At 48.1% G+C, this 17,461-nt stretch overlaps 1 protein-coding gene across 1 annotated transcript in view; it reads left to right on the top strand.

The window, feature by feature from the left end:
- Window positions 1–17,461, top strand: part of plekhh2 (pleckstrin homology domain containing, family H (with MyTH4 domain) member 2) — a 146,138-nt gene that overhangs the window by 47,132 nt on the left and 81,545 nt on the right. Inside the window, exon 4 of the mRNA XM_085980626.1 lies at window positions 3,178–3,327. Within this exon, the coding sequence (XP_085836752.1) occupies window positions 3,178–3,327 (150 nt within the window). The remainder of the gene's footprint in view (window positions 1–3,177; window positions 3,328–17,461) is intronic.

Genomic DNA, 17,461 nt, shown 5'->3' with positions numbered 1-17,461 from the left:
AAAAAATAATAAAGAGAGAGAAGATGAATTATGAGAGTAAACTGGCAAGAAATATTAAAACAGATATTAAGAGCTTCTACGGGTATATAAAAAGTAAGAGAGTAGCTAAAGTAAACATTGGTCCCTTAGAGGATGAGACTGGGGAATTAATAATGGGGAATGTGGAAATGGCAGAGACTCCGAACAAATATTTTGTATCTGTCTTCACGGTAGAAGACACTAACAACATCCCAATAATGGATAATCAAGGGGCCACAGGGAGGGGGTAACTAAAGACAATCACTATCACTAAGGAAAAAGTACTTGGTAAAATAATGGGACAAAAAGATGACAAGTCCCCTGGACCAGATGGCCTGCATCCCAGGGTCTTAAAAAAAGTGGCTGCAGAGATAGTAGATGCATTGGTTGCAATATATCAAAATTCCCTGGACTCTGGAGAGGTCCCAGCGGATTGGAAAACTGCAAATGTAACACCCCTATTTAAGAAAGGAGGGAGACAGAGAGCAGGAAACTATAGGCCAGTTAGCCTAACATCTGTCGTTGGGAAAATGCTGGAGTCCTTCATTAAGGAAGCAGTAGCAGGGCATTTGGAAAATCATAATGCAGTCAAGCAAAGTCAGCATGGTTTTATGAAAGAGAAATCATGTTTAACAAACTTGCTGGAGTTCTTTGAGGATATAACGAACAGGGTGGGCAAAGGTGAGCCAGTGGATGTGATGTACTGTATTTGGATTTCCAGAAGGCATTCGATAAGGTGCCACATAAAAGGTTACTGCATAAGATAAGAGCTCACAGAGTTGGGGGTAATATATTAGCATGGATAGAGAATTGGCTAACTAACGGAAAGCAGAGAGTCGGGATAAATGGGTCATTTTCCGGTTGGCAAACGGTAACTAGTCGGGTGCCACAGGGATTGGTGCTGGGGCCTCAATTATTTACAATCTACATTAATGACTTGGATGAAGGGACTGAGTGTAATGTAACCAAGTTTGCGGATGATACAAAGATGGGTGGGAAAGCAAGTTGTGCAGAGGACTCAAAGAATCTGCAAAGGGATATAGACAGGCTAATTGAGTGGGCAAACATTTGGCAGATGGAGTATAATGTGGGAAAGTGCGAGGTTATCCACTTTGGCAGGAAAAATAAAAAACCAAATTATTATTTAAATGGAGAGAGATTACAAAATGCTACAGTTCAGAGGGACCTGGGGGTCCTTGTGCATGAAACACAAAAAGTTAACATGCAGGTACAGAAAGTAACCAAAAAGGCAAATGGAATGTTGGCCTTTATTTCAAAGGGGTTGGAGTATAAAAGCAGGGAAGTCCTGCTACAACTGTACAGGGTATTGGTGAGACCACACCTGGAGTATTGCGTACAGTTTTGGCCTCCTTATTTAAGGAAGGATATACTGGCATTGGAGGCAGTTCAGAGATGATTCACTTGGTTAATTCCAGAGATGAGGAGGTTGACTTAGGAAGAAAGGTTGAGCAGGTTGGGCCTATACTCATTGGAATTTAGAAGAATGAGAGGTGATCTTATTGAAACATATAAGATACTGAGGGGGCTCGACAAGGTAGATGCAGAGAGGATGTTTCCCCTCGTGGGGGAATCTAGAACAGTTTTAGAATAAAGGGTCGCCCTTTTAGAACTGAGATGAGGAGGAATTTCTTCTCTCAGAGGGTGGTAGATCTGTGGAATTCTCTGCCCCAGAGAGCTGTGGAGGCTGGGTCATTAAATACATTTAAGGTGGAGATAGACACATTTTTGCAAGATAATAGAGTGAAGGGTTATGGGGAGCGGGCAGAGAAGTGGCTTTGAGCCCAAGATCAGCCATGATCTTATTGAATGGCAGAGCAGGCTCGAGGGGCCAAGTGGCCTATTCCTGCTCCTATTTCTTATGTTCTTATGTAGAACTATCCAAGAGCCTTAAATGCCACTTCTTCACATTTTGAATTATTGGGCTAGAAATTGGGTTGCTTTACGCCTCTCGTTAGTGCCCCCGGGGGCGCAAATGCCCTAGCGACCGGGCGCGACGCCGCTAACGCCTCCCGCGAAATTCGGCGTCATTGCCGTGCGCAGCGCCCCGTTTGCGCCCCGGCCGCAAACTCCCCTTGCGCCCCCTGACCTATCGCCAGGCGATATGTGCGACAGGATCAGGGGGCGCTTTTGCAGCGGCGGTAGCAGGCGGCAGAGCAATTTAAAGGGCCGGTGTCGGACGGCCATTTTTATTTTGGCCGCGATCGTTCCCAGCACCCCGCTCCCCGGTGGTCCGGTAGGGCCCCGGTGCGCACAGCACTAGGCCCCTCCCCTTTAATCAGGGGAGGAAGCCTGCAATGATGCGGTGCTATGTGGCGCTGCTGCAGGTAACGTCGCGACATTGAGTAGTAGCGCCCCATCTTTGTGCAGCAGCCTGGTGTCCAGGATTGATGTTTAGCCGTTTGCTCACTGGGGGGATAAAAGTGAAAATAATAAAGATGAATACAGTAATTAATAGAGAGAAAGAAAGAAGTGGCGGAGGAAGAGAAATACAATTGAAGCAAAGTGAGAGAAACAGAGTGAAAAACAGAAGTGAAGGAGGAGATTGAGAGAATTTTTTGTGGCCTTCACCATCTATATCATAGCTGGAAGGAGTTACAAGAATATTTTTTGGTCTATTTTCTTTGTCTTTTCAAAGTTTTTGATTTTGTCTGCAGGGAATTAATCATTTTCCTGGATATGTTATTGCTACGGTAAGAATGCGTTAGACAGACATACATACATGCCAACAAAACCAAAGTATTAGTAATAGAGCTGGAAGTGGTAATTAACAAACCACTTCTGCAAATGTTTGCTTCTCACCTTGTTACAAATGGGAAATACTACAAAGCAGTTGAGTCAAGTGATTCTTGCAACATGACTTCATTCAGGAAAGTCACTGTCTGGATTTTACTTTAGCACTATGAGGCTGCAGTACTTAAACGGCTTCTGCCAGGAAATGACTGTCTAACTGAGATGTCACTGGAATTTGGGATCAGATGTGAAATCTCTCATTGAGATAGCGTAGAATTTTACCATGAGTTAACAGGAGTAGCCAAGCTCCCATCAGTGGCGTTCCAGCAGATACTGCTGTGGTTTTTTTCTTTTTATGCAGAAAATCATTAAATCTGTTTTGAGCATTGATTTGTTTTGTGCTCCTAGGTTCGTGTTATGGAAGAAAAGCTAAAAACAGCCAACATCCAGACTAGTGAATCGGAGAATAGGTTGTATAAGAGCTGTCAGGAACTGGAGACCCTTATACTGGAAAAAGACAATGTCATACAGCGTTTAGAACTGCAGCTGGATGAACAGGTTTGCTGTCACAGGGATTACTTCAAGTTCCATTTGAGTAGTTTTGTTTCTTAGTGACTTAGAAATTCACATTGCTTAAATATGAAATTTAAAGTTTTATTTTTTAAAAACTACATTTTGATTTGATACCTTCAACAGCAGCAGTCTGTAACTCTTCTTAACTTCAACTATTTTCATATCTTTATTTGTCCAAGTTTAGTATAATTGTACAAAAGCAAAATTCTGCGGAAGCTGGAAATCTGAAATAAAAACAGAAAATGCTGGAGATACTCAGCAGGTCAGGCAGCATCTGTGGAGAGAGAAACAGAGTTAACGTTCCAGGTCGATGACCTTTCGTCAGTAACGAGAAATTAAGTGTCAGCTGTGGCTCAGTGGGTAGCACACTCGCCTCTGAGTCAGAAGGTTGTGGGTTCAAGTCCCACTCCAGGGACTTGAGCACATAAATCTAGGCTGACACTCCAGTGCAGTGCTGAGGGATTGCTGCACTGTTGGAGGTGTTGTCTTTCAGATGAGATGTTAAATCGAGGCCCCGTCTGCTCTCTCAGGTGGACATAAAAGATCCCAAAGCACTATTTCGAAGAAGAGCAGGGGAGTTATCCTTGGTGTCCTAGCCAATATTTATCCCTCAATCAACATAACAAAAACAGATTATCTGGTCATTATCACATTGCTGTTTGTGGGAGCTTGCTGTGCGCAAATTGGCTGCTGCTTTTCCCACATTAAAACAGTGACTCCAAAAGTACTTCATTGGCTGTAAAGCTCTTTGAGACATCTGGTTGTCGTGAAAGGCGCTATATAAATGCAAGTCTTTCTTTTTGTGAAAGCACATTAACAAATAACTAAAATGGCTGAAGTAAAATTACCAAAAATCCCTACTCTGCATGAGTTGCTGAAAATATACATATAGTAATCTGGGATGTAATGTTTAAGTTATCCACCAGATGGAGCCAAAGAGTAAGGTTTCACATTCACCAGTATTTAAGGTAATGGGTCATGTACTCAATGTCCTGGTACACCAGTTATTAAGGTAATGTGGCATTGCATTATGGGTATGACTCAGAGGTGAATCCTCCATCTTGCCATCGTGCAGTAAGAATTGTGTGTGCTTTGCTTGCAGCCTGTAAGAGATGTCTCTCTGCTACACCGTGTAATAAACAGTTGGGTTTTGTTCCTAATAACTCGCTTCTCTCAGTTCCTGACCTTACCACTCGGATATCACAATACATCACGGGTTTTCTGATCAATCATATTGCCAGTATCTCTCAAGATAATTACTAATGAGGAAAGCCATTTGGCCCATTTTAATTCATCCACCCAGAGACATCCAAATATCCCCCATTGTAGCATCCACTTGTTTCTTAAATGATTCCAGTCTTTGCCTCCACTGCGCTATTGGAAAGTTTATTCCACGCATGATCTCTCTGCGTGAGGAAGAATTTCCCGAGTGATTCGTCTCCTGCTTGCTGCCTTTTTACATCATTTTTAATTTGACAAATATAAGACCCACCTTTAAGCAGTGATGTCTACACTGCTGTCCCCTCTATACCTCTGTGGGTCTCGTAGTTCTCTCTCCTACTCACTGTTCCTGCTTTTCTCCATCTCCTGGAATTGTAAGTAATGCCCTGGGTTTGAATCCCTCCAGCAGTATATTGGCCCTGAAATTGCGGTCGGAGGCTTCCCGCAGGGGAAATGCCTCCGATCCGCAAATAAAATGCCCACATACCTGGTGGTCCGGGGGGTACGGAGACTCGCGGTCCTGGGCCACTCTGGGTACCTGTGGGTAGATGCTCACGTATCCCAGGGGCGCACGTGGTTCGCAGGTGCCCCTGGAATCACGCGGGCAGGCCCAACGAATGAAAGAAGGGGGTCCCCATTCATGCTTATCGGGATTCCGTATGTACACACCTCGTATGCCTGTAGGGGCCACAAATTACGGGCCATTACCTCTGATGTCAGAAAACAAAGTACCAAGAAATACTAATAAAAACATAATGGCCCAGATTTTGCTGAAGCGGGGCATCTCGCAGTGTGCTCTGTTAGTTGGACTTGTTCATGCACATACAGGTTTTTAAATGTTTAGCTCACAAAGTTGCTGGAAGTGTGAGCTGATAACGGCGCGGTGAGGGCAACAGGGCATCTGGGACATTGGTGAACAAATAGTGCATCTCCTTAACTAATGGGATTAAAGGATTGAGAAATAAATAAAGGAAGGACTGAGAAGGAGGGTGAATTAGGGTTGGTGAATTCAATGTCAAATCAGGTACAGAAAGAGAAAGGCCGGAATTTTCCGGGGTCCGTGTGGGCACGATTGGAGGTTGGTCGGTGGGAAATTTGAAAAATCTTGCAGTAGGTCGGGAACCCGCCATCATCCCGCCCCCATGTGCCTTTCCTTTGGGCGCGTTTGCCAGCGCGGCAGCAACCCGAATGGCAGAGGCGGGCGAGCTAATTTAAATCATTATTAGGTACTTGTCAGACTCTTAAGAGTCTTTTTAACCCTACCTTTCAAATTTCACTGGATGACCACGGGAATCATGCAGCTCGGAAACAACGTCTGTCAGCCTGAGGCGGGAGTTGAGTGGCCATTGATCCAGCTGATTAGTGCACAGCATGGAAAGAACAATAAAAACTCCCACCTCACAGCTGGTCACTTTCCTCAGGCAGAGGCTGTTGCTGACTACATTGCCAGCACAGATTTAGCTTTCTACAGGCTGCAAGTGGTTCCAGCAAAGTCGCCATCCAGTGTCACCTCATTGATAGAACCTATAACTGATAGATTGCTTCTGTCATCTCTACTTGACCTGCCATCTATTCCGTCAACATGGGTGCCCTTTATACTGGCTCACCTTGGTCCTCTGAATTGGATCACGATCAGCCACAACACCAGCAGCACCAGGCACACCAGCAGCACCAACAACAACACCACCAACCTTCTCCTCAACCACCTGATGCTGTACAGGACAGAGGACATCAGTGCAGGGCTGCACCATGCCGGAAGCGCTACCCCCAACACAGGATATAGAGGCAGAGGATGAGCTTCCTCAACATGACTGAGCAGCAGTGCCAAAGGAGGCTCAGACTATCATGCTAGGTCGTCACAGACATTTGCACATTGCTGGAGCAAGATCTGCAGCCCAGACGAGCGGGTGGACACGCCTTACCAGTGGCTGTCAAAGTCACTACTGCCCTCAACTTCTTCGCGTCAGGCTCCTTCCAGGGATCTGCAGCAAACATTTGCAGCATCTCGCAGTCAGCCACCCACAGATGCATCACACAGGTGACCGATGCCCTGTTTGACAAGTCAGCCAATTATATCAACTTTGCCATGATGAAGCCAGTGTTACTGAGCGGGCGCTCGGCTTTGCCGCTCTGGCTGGCTTCCCACAGGTGCAGGGCGTCATCGACTGCACACATGGCCATCAGGGCACCCCATCATCACCCAGGAGTCTTTGTCAACTGCAAGGGCTTCCACTCCCTCAATGTGCAGCTCATCTGCAACCATAGGAAGATCATCAAGCATGTGTGCGCCAAATTCCCTGGCAGCTGCCATGAATCTTTCATCCTGCGCCAGTCCACCCGCCCTCAGCTCTTCGCTCCTCCAAACAGACTTTCCGGCTGGCTGCTTGGAGACAAGGGTTATCCACTGAAGATATGGCTCATGACACCCTTGAGGAGGCCAAGTACTGAGGCCCAGGAGACATATAATGAAAACCGCATTTCCACCAGATGTGTCATAGAGCAGACAATATGCATGCTGAAGATGCGCTTCAGATGCCTTGACAGATCTGGAGGAGCCCTTCAGTATGCACCAACCAGGGTCTCCAGAGTCATCGTGGTCTGCTGCGCCCTGCATAACATAGCACAGCAGCGAGGATTAGGGCTGCATGAGAAGCAAGGCACTGAGCGCACAGCCTCTTCAGAGGAGGAGGAGGAGCAGGAGGAAGCTGTGGTCCAGATTCCACCATCAACCAAGCACATTGAAGCCCGGGAGGCCAGGGATGGGCTCATCATGGCCAGATTTACTTAACTTTATGTAGTACACCCATATGGCTGCCACATGCTGCGCCAGGTTGGCACCACACCACAGCAATGTCATAAAGGATCCCTACAATGACCAAGCCATTCCTTTCACACTGACCACCATTGCTGTAGGTAACATTATGTCTCACCATTCACTCCAACTCACTAAGCCACTTCCAAAGTTGCACACACATTTGTCCATGGGAAGTGGTGAAAAAAAGATTTTTACGTGTGACATTACAGTAATGGAAACTTTACAGAATCATTTAACAAAACACCCAAGTGGCTACCCTTGTGAATCTACTTGTGTTTCATCTTTCTCTTACGCGTGCTTCTACAGGTGCTTTCCCTGCGGCTTCAGCAGAGGTAGAAGCAGCCTGCTCACTTCCCTGCTGCGACTGCTTAGATACTTTTGGAGGACGTTCTCTGGGTTTTGGAGCAACTGATGGCTCCACCAAAGTTTGTTCCTGCAGGGTCAGACTCAGCCATTACGATCTGAGGAGGCATCTGGGGCTCCGACTGAGGCAGTGGCAACAGAGGGAAAGTGTGACTGCTTTGAGAGGAGCCCCCACTTCCATGTCCCCTCTCACCATCATCCCTTTCCTGGGTCACCCGCATTTCCCTGCAAGTAAGGAGCTGGAGAGCACCTTGCTGCACAGCAGTGAGGCCATGAGGACCCACATCTACGTTGACATCCCTCCTAGACAGGAGATCTATGAGCATCTGCCATCTATTCTCCATAAATAGCCATCTATTCACCAGAGAGACCATGGGCTCAATTTTGTCATTGGGGCGGGCTGGGGTCGTGTCATCCGCTTTTCGTGTTATCCACCCGATTCCAAATCAATGTGGGAGAATGATGCGATTTTCACCTAATTGGGCAATTGAGTTCCAGCATGTGGGAACCCATGGCCCAATTCGTTTTCTCAGTCTGAAACTCGTCTCCGATGACGTCATCATTGCTGCTGCATTTAAGGTCTGCAAGAAGCCTTGCTTCTTCTGCAGACTGCCAACCTTTTGGCCTTTGCTGTGAGAGGGACCTGGAGGCAATATGAGCAGCAGGAGACCTAAGTCTGCTGCCAGATTTGATGACGTCGCCCTGCAAGCTTTGGTGGAGGGAGCAAGAGCTAATAAAGAGGTGCTCTTCCCTTCTTCAGGGAGGAAGAAGTCTCCCCAGCAGACGAAGGCTGTGTGGATCCAGGGGGCCCAGGAGGTCAACTCGTTGTCGCTGATCCGCAGAACCTGGCTTCAGTGCAGGAAGAGGTTTCATGACCTTCTGCGCACTGGAAAAGTGAGTATGACTTTCCCATCACCGTCAATCTGATCCCCATTGCCTCTCCTCACCAGCACTCAGCTTTAGCAACCTCTTCCTCCACATCCCACTTGACACTGACATCCCTGTACACTTACCCATTCTCTCTCTCTCTATGGTCACATTCACCTAACTATTCGACTATGCAGCCCTCACACTCTCTACCACTGTGATGCTATGAAAACAAATTACAGCACACAGGGAGGGCCCTTGGTCTTGCCACCTTATTTCATCTTTGTCTCCTTCTAAGCATCTATGCTATGGATTCTCTACACTCACTCGTTCATTCTCACTCAAACTCCACTTGCCTCCCTCATTGCAGGAAAAGAGAGCTCACAATAAGAAACATAGAAACATAGAAGATAGGAGCAGGAGTAGGCCATTCGGCCCCTCGAGCCTGCTCCGCCATTCAATGAGATCATGGCTGATCATCCAAATTCAGTACCCTGTCCCTGCCTTCTCCCCATATCCCTTGATCCCTTCAGCCTTAAGAAATATATCCAACTCCTTCTTGAATATATTTAATGACTTGGCCTCCACTGCCTTCTGTGGCAGAGAATTCCACAGGTTCACCACTCTCTGGGTGAAGAAATTCCTCCTCATCTCAGTCCTAAATGGCTTACCCCTTATCCTTAGACTATGACCCCTAGTTCTGGACTCCCCGGCCATCGGGAACATCCTTTCTGCATCTAGTCTGTCCAGGCCTGACAGAACTTTATAGGTTTCGATGAGATCCCCTCTCAATCTTCTAAACTCCAGTGAGTACAAGCCCAATCGACCCAATCTCTCCTCATACATCATTCCTGCCATCCCAGGTATCAGCCTGGTGAATCTTCGCTGCACTCCTTCCATGGCAAGAACATCCTTCCTCAGATAAGGCGACCAAAACTGCACACAATACTCAAGGTGCGGTCTCACCAAGGCCCTGTACAACTGCAGCAAGACAGCCTTGTTCCTGTACTCGAACCCTCTTGCTACGAAGGCCAACATACTATTTGCCTTCTTAACCGCCTGCTGCACCTGCATGCTTACCTTCAGCGACTGGTGCACAAAAACACCCAGGTCTCTTTGCACTTCCCCTTCTCCCAATCTATTGCCATTCAAATAATAATCTGCCTTCCTGTTTTTGCCACCAAAGTGGATAACCTCACATTTATCCACATTATAGTGAATTTGCCATGTTTCTGCCCAATCACCCAACCTGTCCAAATCGTACTGGAGTTTCACGACATCCTCCTCACAGCATACCCTCCCACCCAGCTTTGTGTCGTCTGCAAATTTGGAGATACTACATCCAATTCCCTCGTCCAGATCATTAATATATATTGTGAACAGCTGGGGTCCTAGGCCCGATCCTTGCGGTACCCCACTAGTCACTGCCTGCCACTCGGAAAACGACCCGTTTATTCCAACTCTTTGCTTTCTATCTGCCAACCAGTTCTCTATCCAAGTCAATACCTTGCCCCCAATCCCATGTGCCTTAGTTTTACAAGCTAATCTCTTATGCGGGACCTTATCGAAAGCCTTCTGAAAGTCCAAATACACCACATCCACTGGTTCTCCCGTATCTATTTTACCAGTTACATCCTCAAAAAATTCCAGTAGATTAGTCAAGCACGATTTACCTTTTGTAAATCCATGTTGACTTTGTCCGAGGGAAAAAGCGAGGACAGGAGGAGGGCCACCCTCAGTAGCCCACCTCACCCCTTGGGAGGAGGCGGACCTGGAGATCGTGGGACTCGAGGGCGATGCGCAAGTGGGGGTCGGACAGATGGGTGCATCAGAGAAAGCTAGTGACAGAATAGATTTTCATCTCTCTCACTGACATTGCATGAGTCGCTGATAATGATTCTGAAACTCTAACAGATGGACTTATGGTCATCTGCAATATGCATGTAACCTTGGCCTCACATCTCTGACTCTTTCCTTTACTCCCCCACAGGACCATCGCAAGCACCTGTCCCCACTATCCAGGAGGAACAGCCTGAGCCTCCAGACTCCTCAGAGGAAGCTGCAACCTCTGAGGGTGCCGCTTCAGCAGAATTCAGCCAACCCAGCAAACACTCACACTTCGGTGGGACCATCGCGAGATAGAGTACTGTTGTCACCTGGTGTATCACAGCTCACAAGTGAGCATCAGCAGATTGTGGAGACAGGGACAGCAGTGGAGAGTCCTAGTCGGAGGGCGCAGGACTCTCCCAGCTCGGCTCAGCTGCATGTCGACCCTCTGCCTCTGGGTCCATCCAGAAGAACAGCGGTGCTGGAACTCCAGGAACAGATGCAGGAGTCTCTGGCAGGTTTTGTCTCCAGGGTCGCTGCGAGTGTGGAGCGAATGGAGGAGTCCATTGCGAACATGAGCAGAGCCTTTGTGGAGTCGTTGGCGCATGAACGCAGCACCACAGAAAGGATGGCAACCTCTGTGGAAAGGATGGCTACAGTAGGTGAGAGGATGGCTATGGCCATGGAGGAGCTAAGTCGCCAGAGTGTAGAAAACATGGTGAGTGTTCAGAATAGACTGACATCTCTGGAGGAGCGATGGTCAGCTATTGAACAGAGAAACCAGACCTTCATGGAAGTCCTTCTGAGTCGGACTGCCAGTGCAGATACGGGTCCCCATGGCCCCCCTGATGTGAAGCAAGGTGCTCTCGAGCCACTTGCAAGCGCTGAGGCGGACCTGACCCATGAGAGGGATGTTGGTGGCAGAGAACAAGGAAGTGGGTGCTCCTCTCCAAGCGCTCACACTTCCATGCCACTGCCAAGTCCTCGGTCAGAGCCCCACCAGAGTCCCCACCCACCTGAGATCGCCGTCTCAACCCCTGCACAGCCACAGGAGCAGCAGACTGTTGCCGAGACCTCACAGGTTCGCAATCCCAGAGGATGCCCGCCAAAGGTGTCGAGACAGGAGCAGCAAGAAAGTGAGCAAGGGGCCTCCACATCTGCTGAAGCCACAGGGGAAGCACCACGTAGGAGCACGCATAAGAGAAAGATACTGCACAAATAGTCACAAGGGTAGTCACTTGGGTGAAATGTTATGTTTATTTTTTAAATGCCATCAGTTGGTTATTGTAAATAAAAATTCTGATGGCAACTGTTGCAGTTGTGGCGTGTGTCATTTCGCAAATGGAACTTCCACGTTGAGGGCTTAGGATTACTTGCAATTGTCAGTATAGTGGTCAGAGTGCTAGGAATCTGCTGGTTCATGGCCGTTGTCGACGTTCTGGTAAGAAGTTGCGAGGCAAAAGTGCTTGATCGGCTAGTCTAAGCAAATCTGGCCAAGATGAGCGCGTTCCTTACATCCTGGGCAGCAATATTCTCGCGTACTGCTGCCGCTGGTTGATGGGCCTCTGCAAGATGTTCATTTTTGCCCTCCTCCTCCTCATCTGAGGAGGATATGTGAGGAGCCACTTGGTCCTCAGGAATCTGCAAGCCATTACGCTGTGCCATGTTGTGAAGTGCACAGCAAACCACGACGATTCTGGAGACCCTGGCTGCTGAGTACTGCAGGGCTCCACCTGATCTATCCAGCCATCTGAAGCGCATCTTCAGCAAGCCGATGGTTTGCTCGATTATGGATCTGGTGGCAATGTAGCTGTAGTTGTAGCTCTCCTCAGCTTCCTTGGATGGGCTTCTCAACAGCGTCATTAGCCACATCTTCAGGGGATAGCCCTTGTCTCCAAGTAGCCATCCGTTAAGTTGGTCTGGCAGACTGAAGAGCGGAGGCACACTAGACTGGCGCAGTATGAAAGAGTCATGGCAACTGCCAGGGTACTTGGCATAAACATGCAAAATTTCCTTCTTGTGGTCACACACCAGCTGCATGTTGAGGGAGTGGAAGGCCTTGCGGTTGACAAAAATACCTGGATTACGATGGGGTGCCTTAAGGGCCACAAGTGTGCAGTCAACGACGCCCTGCACCCTTGGAAAGCCTGCCAAATTAGCAAATCCAACCGCATACGCCGTGACACTTGCTTGATCCTTGGAGAAATGGATGTGATTGTGCGCGATGGCAAAGAGGGCATCGGTTACCTGCATGATGCAAGTGTGTGCGGCCGCCTGGGAGATGCCGCTGATGTCTGCTGCTGATCCCTGGAATGAGCCTGAGACAAAAAGGTGACTTTGACGGCCACTGGTAAGGGGTGTCCACCTGCTCCTCTGGGCTCCAGGTCTTGCTGCACCATTGCACAGATGTCACCCACTACCTCTCGCGAAAGTCAGAGCCGCCTTTGGCACTGCTGCTCAGTCATGTTGAGGTGGCTGATCCTCTGTCTGTAGACCCTGTTTGGGGGGTATCTCCTGCGCCGATGAGCTTCCATGCGCTGGCGCCTTCTGGCCTGTGCAGCTTCAGGTGGGTGAGCAGCAGCTTGGTGCTCCTGTTGTTGCTGCTGCTGTTGGTGCTGCTGTTGTTCATGGTTCTGCTGCTGGTCTTCGTCCGAATCTGATGTCCAGGAGGAAAGGAAATAAATGGTTCCCATGCTTCTGGTAGATGCCACAGTTGAGGAAGCACTCTGTCAAGGTGGCGAGAGGGGTTTCCCAGGAGGTCACACTGGAGATGGGTGTCAGGCTCCAAACTTCCACAGCTATGGTTATGCCTGGTAAAAGTTCCCCCAGACCTGAGACAACAAAGTCCTGCCACCTGCAAATGATGACTGATCAAATCTCCTATTTAATGGTGGAGCTGCAGCTGATAGTCAGCAATCCAATTGTACTCTGCCAGGTTTCATCGTCGTGTTTCAGAGGAGACGGGACTCACGTAGGAAATGTGTTAAAATTGGAAAGGCCTCTCAAAATGGGATTATAGAGGCAATTTAGTGGTTGTTAAGGGCCTTAAGGGCCTATCCCGTTGTTATGTATTGTGTGTTCTCCTCCCACCTGTGGTGGCGCTGTCACAGCAGATAAATGGTTGGGTGTTCGCTTGGTTAAGTTTAGCTCTCTTTGATCGGAACTTTCCAGAACTTCCTGTCCTTCCTGAATAAAGCACTTTTTGTTTGAATCTCTGAGTTCTGAGTCCTAAATTGTGTCTAGTTAGAAAGGTACCGACACAACAAGTGGCGACGAGGATCGGATGAATCTGCGTTGTGGGAACTTTCTTGTTTTCGACTACAAAACACTCGGAACAGAGATTGCAGCATCACATTAACATTACAGCAGTGAGTAAACAGAAATTTTAATTTGAAACGTGAGATGGCTACTATATTAGGAAACATCGGTGATTTTGATGAAAATGTGGAGCAATGGAGCGCATATACGGAACGTTTTGACTGTTTTGCATTGGCGAATGCGGTGGCAAACGAAAAGGTCGTGCCTACCTTTTTCAGTGTAATGGGACGGAAGACATTCAATTTACTTCGCAGCCTTGTGCAGCCAGATAAGCCAAGAACTAAAACATATAAGCAACTAGTGGAAATTCTTGGAGCACATATTTCACCAAAACCTCTGGTTATTGCTGAGAGATTTAGATTTCAAAAACGGAATCAAGAGGAGGGGGAATCAGTGACGATGTTTATTGCTGCTTTAAAAAGGTTGTCAGAACACTGCGAGTTCAAGGAGGTGCTGAAGGACACCATTAGAGACAGACTCGTGTGTGGTCTGCAAAATGCAGCCACACAGAAGCGCCTTCTTACTGAGGACAACCTTGCCCTTGAAAAGGCCATTGAAGTTAGTGTCTCCATGGAGATGGCAGAAAAGGAGGCTCACTAGTTGAGTTCAACAGGGAGAGTTCACAAGGTGTCGTCTGAGCCTAAAGGTGTGCGGAATGGCACATGTTACCATTGTGGAAAAACGGGACATCACGCTAATGACTGCTGGTGTACGGAGCTGGAATGCCGAAATTGTGGCAAAAAGGGTCACATTGAACGCACCTGTAGAGGTAAAAACAGAACAGACAGAGCTGGGAAGCATGAAAGCAAAATGTCTGTATTTGGACAAGAGAGGAAAAGGAGTGTTCATTCAGTGCAGTATGATGGAACAAGCAAAACAGAGGGGAGCGACACCTCTGAGGAGGAAGAGGTGCACATACTGACGGTTGCAGGTGGCTCAAATGGCTACTGGGTATCACCACTGGTGGAGGGACAATCAGTGCGGATGGAGGTGGACACAGGCTGTGTCCCTTGTTTCAGACACTGTCTACAAAAAAATGCTAAAGCATCTTACCCTTCAGCCAACAAACATTGTGCTAAAGACATATACCGGCGAACCTGTGGCCATGAGAGGCGCCATTGAGGTGACAGTTAAATTGAACGGACAGACTGCGAAACTGCCACTATATGTGGTAAAGGGAAATTACCCATCTCTACTGGGACGTGCGTGGCTAGAGAAAATCACACTGGACTGGCCTGCAGTCCGCATGATGTCAAAAGGGGAGTTAGGTCTGACTGCAGTGTTAAACAAACATGCAGAACTCTTCAATGGGGAACTTGGGAGCATGAAAAAGATCAGCGTGAGACTGGACATTAAACCTGACAGCAAGCCGAAGTTTCACAAAGCCCGACCAGTACCCTATGCAATTAGGCCAAAAGTTGAGGCTAACTTGGAGGCCTTAGTCGAGAATGGAGTCCTGGAGCCTGTGAGCGTGAGCAAATGGGCCACACCCATTGTTCCTGTCCTGAAAAAGGATGGATCTGTTCGAATCTGCGGGGATTTTAAAGTGACTATTAACCCGGTGCTGCCTGCAGAACAGTACCCTCTTCCCCTCATTGATGATCTTTTTATGGGCCTGGCTGGAGGGCAAAAGTTCAGCAAAATAGACTTATGCCAGGCTTATCTACAAATGCATGTCGATGACAAATCAAAGGAGCTGCTGACAATTGTGACACACAAGGGGCTATACAGGTACTGCCGCCTTCCGTTTGGAATTACGTCAGCCCCTGCTCTATTCCAAAGGGCAATGGATCAGATTTTGAGTGGACTGCCAGGAGTCCAGTGCTACCTGGACGACATCCTTGTCACTGGGACAAATGAGGAGGATCATCTTCTGAACTTGGATGCGACACTACAACGACTGAAAGAGTACGGACTCAGAGTTCGTAAAGACAAATGTGAATTCTTTCAGTCTTCAGTTGAGTACCTGGGGCATGTGATTGACGCTACTGGCCTGCATAAGGCGCCGTCAAAGGTCAAGGCGATCGTGGAGGCCCCAGCACCCCAGAATGTGAGCCAGTTACGTTCATTTCTGGGGCTACTTAACTACTATGGGAAGTTTATTCCAGACTTAGCAACATTGCTGAAGCCGTTACATCAGTTGCTATGTCAAGGCAAAACATGGAAATGGACTGAACTGTGCAACGAAGCTTTCGCCCAAGCAAAGAAAACATTGCTGAAATCGGAGGTCCTGACACACTTCAACCCAAAGCTACCCGTGCAGCTAGCATGTGATGCGTCACCATATGGTGTGGGAGCAATCATATCCCACATCATGCCCTCTGGTGAAGAGAAACCTATCGCCTTTGCATCACGCACCTTGAACAAGGCCGAGAGTAACTATGCACAGATTGAGCGTGAGGCCTTGGGAATCGTTTTTGGAATTCGAAAATTTCATCAGTACCTGTTTGGGAGAAGGTTCACAATCCTGACGGACCACCGTCCATTGACTTCAATCTTCGGGCCCCACACCGGAATTCCGTCTCTTGCTGCAAGCAGGATGCAAAGATGGGCTTTACTGTTGTCAGGACACACATACGACATCAAATATTGCAAATCAGACTTGCACGGCAACGCAGACAGTCTCTCGAGGTTACCCTTGCCTGTTACTCCCCCAGAGCCTCGTCAGATAGACATCTTCTACTTTAGACAAGTGGAGGGAGCACCTGTCACGGCAGTTCAGGTGCGAAGGTACACCCGCAACGATCCAGTCCTGTCTGAGGTAATGGACGATGTCATTCGAGGGAGAGCTATAGGAGATTCTCCTAGTTTGAAACCTTACGTTTCAAAAAGAAATGAGCTCTCCGTCCAGGCAGGTTGTCTTCTTTGGGGACGCCGTGTCATCATTCCACCACCTCTGAGGGAACCTATACTGCAACAACTTCATACAGGCCACAGTGGGATGGTTCGGATGAAGGAAATGGCAAGAAGCTACTTCTGGTGGCCAGGTCTTGATGGAAATATTGAGGAGAAAGCCAAAACATGTTCCCCATGTCAAAGGGTCCGGAATGTTCCACAGCTGGCAAACCTACACCCCTGGGATTGGCCTGCAGAAGTGTGGCAGTGAGTACATGTGGACTTCGCCGGTCCTTTCGAACAGAAGATGTTTATGGTGGTTGTGGACTCTCGTAGCAAGTGGCCAGAGGTCGCTGTGATGAGGTCTACCACGGCAGGGAAAACAATTGAGAAACTTGGTGAGATGTTCAGCCATTATGGCTCACCGGAACAACTCGTAAGTGACAACGGTCCACAATTTGTATCACAGGAGTTTGCAACCTTCCTGCATGTGAATGGTGTCCAACACATCAGGTCTGCGCCCTATCATCCCTCTACTAACGGCCTGGCAGAAAGGTTCGTGCAAACTTTGAAGCACGCCTTGAAGGCATCGCAAGGTCAGGGCTCCATCCACCAATGTCTGAACAGCTTCCTGTTGTCCTACAGGAACGAGCCGCATGCCACAACCAAAACTTCCCCCGCTTCGCTCATGATGAAGAGGCAGTTGTGGACAAATTTTGACGTACTCAAACCTCCAAGGACAGAACAGGTTGTCCATTGTCAACAACAAGCTCAAGTTGAAAAGAGCCAAGGAGAGACGGTTTCACCCTGGAGAGCACGTCCTAGCTCGAAACTACAATACTGGACCGAAATGGGTTCCTGCTACGGTGATCG

Source organism: Somniosus microcephalus, chromosome 3, assembly GCF_052327205.1.
Source record: "Somniosus microcephalus isolate GS21.2 chromosome 3, FLI_Smic_1.0, whole genome shotgun sequence".
Lineage (NCBI taxonomy): Eukaryota > Metazoa > Chordata > Chondrichthyes > Squaliformes > Somniosidae > Somniosus > Somniosus microcephalus.
This window is presented reverse-complemented; position numbering and strand designations above follow the sequence as displayed.